Genomic DNA, 10,818 nt, shown 5'->3' on the forward strand with positions numbered 1-10,818 from the left:
TCGGAACCACCTCCATGTTAGAAACTGGGCTGATTAATTATATGTCAACTTGACATAAGCTAGAATCATCAGAGAGGAGGTGCCACAATTGAGAAAATGCCTCCCGAAGATCCAGCTATAGGCAAACTTGGAGGGCCTTTTCCTAATTAGTGATTGACGGAGGGAGGTCCAGCCCATAATGGGAGGGGCTATCCGTGGGGGGTGGTCTTGAGTTCTGTAAGGAAGCAGACTGAGGGGAACAAGCCAGTAAGCAGCCCCCTCCATGGACTCTCCATCAGCTACTTCCTCCCGGTTCCTGCCCTGTTTGAATTTCTGTTCTTACTTCCTTCAAAGATGGACTAACATGTGGAAGTAGAAGCCAAATAAATCTTTTCCTCCTCAAGCTGTTTTTGGTGATGGTGATTCATCACAGCAATAGAAACCCTAATACAGAAGGCCTGGCTTCTCTGAGCAAATGGCTACCATTTAGACTCTGGGCTAGAGTAATCCTGACCCTAGCCTACTCTCACTCTCCAGGTATTCCAGACAGAACACGTGGTCTTAAGATCAAACCAGGGAGAGGGGGATTGGAGAGATGGCTCAGTGGTTAAGAGCACTGACTGCTCTTCCAGAGGTTCTGAGTTCAAATCCCAGCAACCACGTAATGGTTCACAACCATCTGTAATGGGATCCGATGCCCTCTTCTGGTGTGTCTGAAGACAGCTGCAGTGTATTCATATATAATAAATCTTGATGGGGCTGGAGAGATGGCTCAGTGGTTAAGAGCACTGACTGCTCTTCTCAAGGTCCTGAGTTCAAATCCCAGCAACCACATGGTGGCTCACAACCATCTGTAAAGAGATCCGATGCCCTCTTCTGGTGTGTCTGAAGACAGCTACAGTGTACTTATACATAATAAATGAATAAATAAAAAAAAATTAAAAAAAATTTGGCTGATCATATTTAAAAAAAATAAAAAAAAAGTTAGCTGGGCAGTACTGGCACACACTTTTAATCCCATCATTCAGGAGGCAGAAGTAGATCTGAGTTCGAGACCAGCCTGGTCTACAGTGCGAATTCAAGGACAGCTAGTTCTACACAGAGAAGCCTTGTCTCAAAAAACTGAAAGAGAAAGAAAGGAAGGAAGGAAGGAAAAATGTTTTGATTTGATTTTTAAAATAATTTTTAAATTTTATTTTATGTATGTTGTGATAGAATCACGGCTTGCTTCCGGACAGACCACACCAGGTCAATGTAGTTCCACATGGGAGAGGTTTATTGTGGGAAAGGGAGTGATGGAGACAAAAAGGGGGAAAGAGAGAGGAGGGAAGGGGGGCAGGACGGGTCTGCCTTTTATTTAGACTGTGATGTAACCACCGCTCACAGGTTAAAGGTGGGAGGTAAACCAAATGGACGCTGGGAAGGTATTGCCATGGCAACAGATGCGCGGGTCCCGATTGCCTATGGATGATGTCATCACTGGGTTCGGAGGTGAAAGCTGCTTCCTGATCGCACCGATGTACATAAGTGTTTTGCCTGCTTGGATGCCTGTGCACCATATACATGCAGTGCCTGCAGAGGCCAGAAGAGGGCGCATGATTCACTGGAACTTTAGTTATAGATGCTTGCGAGCTGCCATGTGGGTGCTGAGAACTGAAGGCTGGTCCTCTGGTGCTGAGCCATCTCTTCAGCCCCTGCATTCATCTCTGACTTGTATATGCTAAAGAAACGGGATGCTAACCACCAATTCCCATCCAATGTGACGGGGTTTGTACTGGGTCTTTTTCCCTTGTGTATTTACATCTTCCATCTCCCAGATATGTGGTTTCCATTATTCTCCCTAGCCCTCCTCACTTGTGTTAAGCATAGAGAACTGGAAAGATTGCTGTCCTGTTATAGCAGAAAACAAAAGGATTTCACAGAACAATGTGGTAGATCAGAAGGACATGGATGCCAGCTCGCCTGGGCTCCTAGCTGCCATATGGGTGACAATATGGTCATTTCAGCACAGATGAGAGTAACACTTTGTAAGTTACTCTATAGGATGCTGTGAGTTCAAAGCCATATAAATGCGGACACTGGGCCACTGAGATGGCTCAGCAAGTAAAGGTGCTTGCCGCCAAGTCTGACGATACAAGTTCAATTCCCCAGGTGGAAAAAGAGCATCAACGCCCAGAAGTTATCCTCTGCTGTCTGTATGCACATCAGTAAAAGTGTATTTTTTAAATCCGGCACGGTGGCACATGCCTTTACTCACAGTCTTTAAGAGGCAGAGGTGGGTGGATTCTATGAGTTCAGGCTGTCTCTTGACGTACAGAGTTCTAGGACAGACAAGAGATCCCACTTAGGGTTATTATTAATGATTGTCTTAGGGTTTCATTGCTGTGAAGAGTCACCATGACCACAGCAACTTTTTTTTAAAGATTTATTTATTTATTTTAAGTATTAATGTACACTGTCACTGTCTTCAGACACACCAGAAGAGGGCATCGGATCCCATCACAGATGGTTGTGAACCACCATGTGGTTGCTGGGAATTGAACTCTGAATCTCTGGAAAAATGGTCAGTGCTCTTAACCTCTGAGTCATCTCTCCAGCCCGACCATGGCAGCTCTTATAAAGGACAACATTTAACTGGGGCTGGCTTATAGATTCCGAGGTTCAGTCCAGTATCATCATGGCAGGAAGCACAGCAGCATCCAGGCGGGCACGGTGCTGGAGGAGCTGAGAGTTCTACCTGTTATTCAGAAGGCAGCTAGAAGACTGACTTCCAGGAAGCTAGGAGGAAGGTCTCAGAGCCCAACCCCACAGTGACACACTTCCTCCATCAGGGCTACACCTGCTCCAACAAGGCCACACCTCCTAATAGTGCCACTCCCTAGGCCAAGCAGATTCAAACCACCTCAGTGATGAAACACCGTGACTGGAAGCAAGTTGGGAAGAAAAGGGTTGTTTTGTTTTTGGTTTTGGTTTTTTTTTTTTGTTTTGTTTTGGTTTTGGTTTTTTTGGTTTTTTGTTGTTTTTTTTTGTTTTTGTTTTTGTTTTTTTTGTTTTTGTTTTTGTTTTTTTTGTTTTTGTTTTTGGTTTTTTTTTTTTTTGGTTTATACCTCCAGATTAATGTTCATCCTTGAAAGAAGTCAGGACAAGAACCCAAACAGGACAGGAGAGGATCTTGGAACCAGGAGCTAATGAAGAGGCCATGGAAGGGTGCTGCTTACTGGCTGGCACATCATGGCTAACTCAGCCTGCTTCCTTATAGAACCCAGGCCCACTAGCCTAGAGATTGCTCCACCCACTGTGGGCTGGGCCTCCTCCCATCCATCACTAATTAAGAAAGATTCCCTATTGACTGGCTTACAACCGGATCTTAGAGGCAGTTTTTAAAGAATGTTTTTTATTTATTTATTTATTTATTTATTTATTTATTTTGGTTCTTTTTTTTTTTTTTTCGGAGCTGGGGACCGAACCCAGGGCTTTGCGCTTCCTAGGCAAGCGCTCTGCCACTGAGCTAAATCCCCAACCCCAATTTATTTATTTATTACACTGTACTCAGACACACCAGAAGAGGGCATTGGATCCCATTACAGATGGTTGTGAGCCACCATGTGGTTGCTGGGAATTGAACTCAGGACCTCTGGAAGAGCAGTCAGTGCTCTTAACCGCTGAGCCATCTCTCCAGCCCCCAGAGGCAGTTTTTTAATTGAGGTTGCCTCCGGTCAAATGACTTTACTTTGTATCAAGCTGACAGACAACCAGCCAGCACACAAGGTTACATAGTAAAATCCCTGTTTCTGAAACGAAAAGCAAAAACAAAAAGCCACCCACCACCACTACCAAGTAGCTAGGGGATACAATCTTACAACTGTACAACTTAGAGGTTTTGGGGAGGAGGATCCCAATTTCAAAGCCTGTCTAAGGGTTGGGGATTTAGCTCAGCGGTAGAGCGCTTGCCTAGCAAGCACAAGACCCTGGGTTCGATCCCGAGCTCCAAAAAAAAAAAAAAAAAAAAAAAAAAAAAAAAAAGGAAAAAAAAAAAAAAAAAGAAAAATGAATCAAAGCCTGTCTAGTTTAGGAGAGCAAGATTAAGACCAGCCTGAGTAACTGGGTTTACTGCTCTCACAGAGGACCCAGGCTTGGTTCCTAGCACCCACAGGGTGCCTCACACTCATGCGTAACTCCGGTTGCATAACTCCAATTCGGCAGTATCTGCAGCCCTCTTCTGACCTCCTTGGACACCAGGCATGCACTTGCTGCGTGTACATATATATGCAGGCAAAACACATCCACAAATCTAAAAATAACTGACATGGGGGTGGTACACCAGAGTACTTACCTAACATAAGCAAAACTCTAATGCTGAAAAAAGTAGAGGAAGAGGGGGAGGAAGAAGAAAGGAGAGGGAGGAGGACAAAGAGGATGCTGAATGGAGCGTGGTGGTGCACACCTGTTATCTCAGCACTTGGGAGGGGAAGGCAGCAGGATCGAAGAATTAAAGGTTAGCCTTGGCTAACATAGCGTTTTCTTTTTTTTTTTTTAAAGATTTATCTATTTATTTGTTTACTTATTTACTTATTATCTGTAAGTACACTGTAGCTGTCTTCAGAGACACCAGAAGAGGGCGTCAGATCTCATTACAGATGGTTATGAGCCACCATGTGGTTGCTGGGATTTGAACTCAGGACCTCTGGTAGGGCAGTCAGTGCTCCTAACCACTGAGCCATCTCTCCAGCCCTAACATAGCGTTTTCAAGGTGAGTCTGGAATTCATGAAACCCTGTCTCAAAACCCAAAGCAAATAAATTTGTGGAAAAAAAAATGAGAGACATGGGTCAGCAGACAAGGGCATTTATCTTGGACAAGCCTGGATACCTGAATTTGATCCCTGGAACCCACAAAAAGGTGGAAGGTAAAACTAACTCCACTTGATACACACACACACACACACACACACACACACACACACACACACACACATTTTTTTTTCCAAAGCTGAGGACCGAACTCAGGGCCTTGTGCTTGCTAGGCAAGCGCTCTACCGCTGAGCTAAATCCCCAACCCCCACAAACTATTTTTATTTTGCCTTTTGTCCTCATATCCAATAAGTTAAAAGCAGCAGCAGCCTCCAGCAAGCAGGTAGGGTAACTCAGACTTGCAATCCTAGCACTTTGGAGATTGAGGCAACACAGTGCAAATGCAAGGCTAGCCTGGGCTACAATGTGAGACATCAACACAAAGCAAGCAAAAATAAAAGGACGAACAGCAAAGCATCACCCTTCTGGTGACAGTCCTAGGGAAGAGGTGAGGCCTGAATATAATCTCTAGGACCCCTGCCCGAACCACCTCACTGAGCTTCATCAGTCCATGTGCATCTGCGTTTTCTCACTGTGACTGTTCCTTTCGCTCCCTGACTGTCCTTTCGTTTCCAACAGGACCTGAGCTGAGGATATCCACCACTACAGTGAAAGCAGTGTGCCCGCTTGTCTTTGGGGATGAAGAGAGTCAGGTGCCAGTCTCATAGTCTACACAGGACTTTGCTCTGTCCTTAAATCAGTACCACAGGAAGGAAGACCTTATGGTCTCACCTAAGATACCAAGGCTCAGCTGGGGGTTGGGGGGAGGCATGGGCCTTTAACCTAAGTACTAGGGAGGCAGAGGCAGGTGGATTTCTGTAAATTTGAGACCAACCTGATCTACAGAGCAATTTCTTAGGACAGCCAGAGCTACACAGAGAAACCCTGTCTAGAAAAAACATAAAATGGGGGGGGGGGCTCCCTGAACACTGGAGACAAGCTGATAGTCACACTGTGAGTGGGACTCGTGGAGCCTAAACCAGATGCCAGGGCAGAGGATGCCAGATCTCTCTTTATCCACAGCACCAGGTTGCCTAAGAATGTGGCAACAGGGAGCCTGCTAGGCAAGGCTAGCCAAGGTCAGGAACCCGACACAACTGAGGCCCTCCCATGTCCCTTGTCCCTCACCTCTGACCGCTTGAGACAAATGTCCAAGACAGAGGAGTCATGTGCTAGCAGAGATGTGTTTCTACCCATACCACAGGTAGGCCATACCTGCAGACCAAGTATGTGGTGGGGGGTGCCTCTTAGCCACCAGTTCTGGGAAATTCACACTTCGGCTGCACAATTGATCCAGGGGAACAAACAAAGATGACTTTGAGGTCAGATGCACCTGTGCTCTGTCCCCGTCGGAGTGACTTTGAGTAGGTCACTTCACCTCCAGAGTGTCACAGAGTAAGAATGAAGTCTTCAGTGTTACAGTGGACCGAGACCCACACCAAGTGTGTGGGGGTGGGGGGGTTGGGGGGGTCCTTACTAAATGTTAGCCATGTAGGCCCTCGGTTTTGCAAGGGCAGATCCAGCCTCTGTGAAGCTATGGGAATGCAGGGTGGGAGCAGGGGCTCTGAAAGGTCTTCTTCCCAAAGGGGTTCATGTCCTGGAGTCCCAGGAGGGCAGCCTCCTAGACTGTACAGTGAACAAAGTCCCCCAGGGACCTGGCTCCCTTCCCTACAGCCTGTTCCTTACCGACAACAGGAGCAGAGCCCCAAGGTTAGGCAAACAAAGCAGCGATAAGCCACTTCCAGGCTGGGTATTGTATTCAAGGCTTTAGCCAGCTCCCTGGCTGGCTCCTTGGCTCTGTGAGAACCCTGGTCTTGTGTACATGAAAACGGCCACCAATAGAAACAACAGTCACGGCCAGCCCCTGGCTGGTTGAACGCCTGAGACCTTGGTGCCCTGGTACAGCCTGGGTTAATAACCCTGTTTATACACTTGAGTCATCCGATAAAGGGCATCCAGGCAGTGGGCAGGTGGCCCTGTGCCCTGCAATGGCCACTTCATTGACTAAAGCGATAGCAAGGCCACGTGGAGCTTCCAGTGCCCCTCCCCCACCACTTCTCCACCAGTCCTGCCAGGGTCAGCGTGTATGCATTGTGTGTGTGTGTATGGTTTTTTTTTTTTTTTTCAATGAACATGACTTCTGGAGTCAAGGTTGTTTGGCCAGTCCCCCTCCCGCCCATCAAGGATATAAATAGCACTCCGTAGAGAGGGCCACAGAGCCAGGAAGAAACAGGAACAAGACACAGACCATGAGCTCCAGCCAATCAGGGGTCTGCCCATGCCAGGGCTCTGCAAGCCACCCCACCATTCTCTACACACTTCTAAGCCCCGGTCCCAGGACCAGGCCCATGGCACCCGCATCTCGCAGCCACTGCCTGTGCCAGCAACACCGGCCTGTGCGCCTGTGTGCTCCACACCGCACCTGCAGGGAGGCCTTGGATGTCCTAGGCAAGACTGTAGCCTTCCTCAGGAACCTGCCGTCCTTCTGCCTCCTGCCCCATGAGGATCAGCGACGGCTGCTAGAGGGCTGCTGGGGCCCTCTCTTCCTGCTTGGGTTGGCCCAGGATACTGTGACCTTTGAGGTGGCCGAGGCTCCGGTCCCCAGCATACTTAAAAAGATCTTGCTAGAGGAACCCAACAGTGGTGCCCAGGGTGCCCAGCCACCAGACCCACCACAACCCTCACTGGCTGCCGTGCAGTGGCTGCAGCACTGCCTGGAGTCTTTCTGGAGCCTTGAGCTGGGTCCCAAGGAGTACGCATACCTGAAAGGCACTATCCTCTTCAACCCAGGTGAGCTTCCAGACACTCCTGGATGGTGGCCAAGGTGGGAGGGGACAGGGCTCATCCAGGGAAAGTGCTTTCTTGGGACTTGGCATCCATTGTACCTTTGGGTCCTTTTTAGCCTCAAAAATAGATACCTCGGGTTGGGGATTTAGCTCAGTGGTAGAGCGCTTGCCTATCAGGCGCAAGGCCCTGGGTTCGGTCCCCAGCTCCGAAAAATAGAAAAGAAAAAAAAAAAAAATAGATACCTCATAGGAGAGGCACAGAGAGGTTAAGCCACTACCTGAAGGTCACACAGCTGGGACTGCAGACCAAGCTAATGCAGAGACTACTTTTTGCCATGGTTCCTGAAATTTGGCCTGCATCTTAGGGAGTGTGGGAGGGTAGATGGGGTGGGGACATGGCTGCTTGGCAGATATATCTTCAAAGCCAGGCTGCATAGTGAGGTTCTGAAGGTCCACCGTGGGTTCAGGGAGGCCACTCAGAGAAGAAGAGAGAGAGAGTATGGGAGTGGGGTGAAGTCAAGCCAGGAGAAGAGTGATGGGGTGACAGGGAGAACTGGGACACAGTCTCACCATGTCACTCTGGCTGGTCTAGAACTCACTGCGTAGACCAAGATGGCCTAGCTTGGGAGAATAATCCTCGTGGCTTTGAGGAAGACAAGAGACGGACCTTGAAATTAAAGTACGATGTCACGTCATAGGAGTAGGCGTCCCAACTAGTCCCATGACATCTACCATATGTTAGGACTCAGTCTAAGGGCTTTACAAATATTGGTTTGCTTAAACCTCATAACAGGTGTGGGTGACCAGAACTGTCATTATCCCCACTTGACAGATGAAGAAGTTGAAGCACAAAGATTAAAGTACTCATTTAAGGAAGGTCACTCAGAAAGATTAAATTACTTACTCAAGGTCACTCAGCCAGTAAGTGGCTGCACTGAGATTCAAACCCTGGTTTTTTGGTGGGTTTGTTTTTGTTTTTGTTTTCTGTTTGTTAGGTTTTTGGGTTTTTTTTGTTTTTGTTTTGGGGTGGTTTGGTTTTTGGTTTTAAGATTTATTTAGGGACTGGAGAGATGGCTCAGCAGTTAAGAGCACTGACTGCTCTTCCAGAGCTCCTGAGTTCAAATCCCAGCAACCACATGGTGGCTCACAACCATCTGTAATGGGATCTGATGCCCTCTTCTTGTGTCTGAGAAAAGCTACAGTGTAATCGTATACATAAAATAAATAAATCTTAAAAAAAAGATTTATTTAGCCAGGTGGTGGTAGCATTTAATTCCAGCATTGGAAGGCACTGGGATCTCTGAGTTCAAGCCCAGTCAGAGAACTAGTTCCAGGACAGCCAGGGCTACACAGAGATGCCCTGTCTTTAAAAAAAATCAAATGAAAAGTAAAAATAAAAAGATTTATTTATACATTACTTTATGAGCTCCTACATGCGTGTGCATATGTACACATCACCTGTCAAGGAGATGTCACAAAGATGTCAGAAGAGGGCGTCAGATCCTCTGAAACTAGAGTTCTAGGGACTTGTAAAGCACAACATGGATGCTAGGAACTGAACTCAGGACCTCTGGAAGAGCAGTCAGTGCTGTTAACCACTGAGCCATCTCTCCAGCCCGTGTGTCTTCGTCATTACATCCACATTATCTGCTTGCTCTCCATAGTGGATGGATGGATAAGTGGTAAATAGTGAAGGAGACAGTGGGTGGGGCCTCCGAGGTGGCAGAGGGGACCAAGGCATGGACTCATCAGTGAAGAGATTGCCTCACAGACCTGGATTTTATTCCCAGCGCCCGCCACAAAACCGTCCTCTAACTTCCTGGCTTTACGAGCTGAGGATGTACTTCCCTAGTATGTTTTTTATATACATTGTCACTGTCTTCAGACACACCAGAAGAGGGCATCAGATCTCATTACAGATGGTCGTGAGCCACCATGTGGTTGCTGGGATTTGAACTCAGGACCTTTGGAAGAACAGTCGGTGCTCTTAACCACTGAGCTATCTCTCCAGCCCACTTCCCTAGTATGTTAAAGGGGCTATCAACATGCAGCCCAATGGTGGAATGTCTGCCTAGTGCACACTAGCATTCGCAAGGCCCTGAGTTGCACCCCAGCATACGAGGGAAGGGAACTGCTAACATTCTCCCACCCTGGGCAAACCTCCACAGACTTAGATGCTCACCGGCCCTCTTTACCCTCTCTGCCACAGATGTGCCAGGCCTCCATGCCTCCTGCCACATTGCACACCTGCAACAGGAGGCTCACTGGGCATTGTGTGAAGTCCTGGAGCCCTGGTACCCAGCTAGCCAAGGCCGCCTGGCCCGAATCCTCCTCATGGCTTCCACCCTCAAGAACATCTCCTGTACCCTTCTGGTAGATCTCTTCTTCCGCCCTGTCATCGGAGATGTTGACATCACTGAACTGCTTGAAGACATGCTTTTGTTGAGGTGACCTGTAGAATGGGGTCCGGTGCCTCCAAAGGGGAGCCTGAAAGGCCGCACTCAGCTCCCCTGGAGCAGCCCTCGTCTCAGCCCCACCCCCAGCTTGGATTTCCTCGGTTTGCATACAGTGTTTGACTAACTGTCCAGCAGGCCCTTGATGGCTCCCAAAACCTCCAGGCCAATATGCCTTCCCTTACCTGGGTAGGGATGGGAGCATGAGGCTGTGCTTCAGGGCAGAATTCCTCCAGACTTTATATAGAACTAAGTTAAGTTATTGGTTTTTGTAATAAAAGGTGTGAACTGCTGACGTTGTAGTTGCTGTGCAAGGGGCCAACCAATCTTCAGGGTGCACCTTAGTCTTGCTGGAGGGAACTCATGGAAAGGAGCTCCCTGATGGTTTAGGGAGGGTTGGTGACACCAGTGATGGGGATAAGGTTGATTGTGCAACTGACTGTGAAGCCTGCAGAAAGCATCCTTCCGCTCAGTCCCTGCCACCCTCCTGCCTTTCTCCCTGAGCAGAGGTGTTTTCTGTCCTCGTCTCCAGAGTATCATTGTCCACTTCCAGGCTACTGTTCTCTATTGGCAGTCTGTCTCCTCAGAGAAATCAGGATTGCAGCTAGCCACAGAAATGTCCCTTTCCCAAAACAGACAAGGCCACTTCACCTTCTAGAATTTCTGATTCTCCGAGTCCCCCCATTCTTGCGATTGGCAGAAGAGACCGGTCTGTTACTTTCCCAGCACCAGAGAACAGAGCAGCCAGGGC

The 10,818-nt window shown here is 48.1% G+C and overlaps 1 protein-coding gene across 1 annotated transcript; it reads left to right on the top strand.

The window, feature by feature from the left end:
* Positions 1–7,043: 7,043 nt before the first annotated feature.
* On the top strand, positions 7,044–10,359 carry Nr0b2 (nuclear receptor subfamily 0, group B, member 2). Its single transcript, NM_057133.1, has 2 exons — positions 7,044–7,618; positions 9,824–10,359. The coding sequence occupies exons 1-2, from the start codon at positions 7,078–7,080 to the stop codon at positions 10,063–10,065; spliced, it is 783 nt and encodes a 260-aa protein (NP_476474.1). The 5' UTR covers positions 7,044–7,077; the 3' UTR covers positions 10,066–10,359.
* The last annotated feature ends 459 nt before the right edge of the window (positions 10,360–10,818 follow it).

Source organism: Rattus norvegicus, chromosome 5 (genome assembly GCF_036323735.1).
Source record: "Rattus norvegicus strain BN/NHsdMcwi chromosome 5, GRCr8, whole genome shotgun sequence".
NCBI lineage: Eukaryota > Metazoa > Chordata > Mammalia > Rodentia > Muridae > Rattus > Rattus norvegicus.

What these genes read in the sequence shown, in the direction of transcription:
- Nr0b2 (NM_057133.1), top strand. Translation starts at nt 7,078, where the DNA reads ATGAGCTCCAGCCAATCAGGGGTCTGCCCATGCCAGGGCTCTGCAAGC. An exon ending in CACTATCCTCTTCAACCCAG is followed by an intron (nt 7,619 to 9,823) that starts GTGAGCTTCCAG and finishes TCTCTGCCACAG; the next exon opens with ATGTGCCAGGCCTCCATGCC.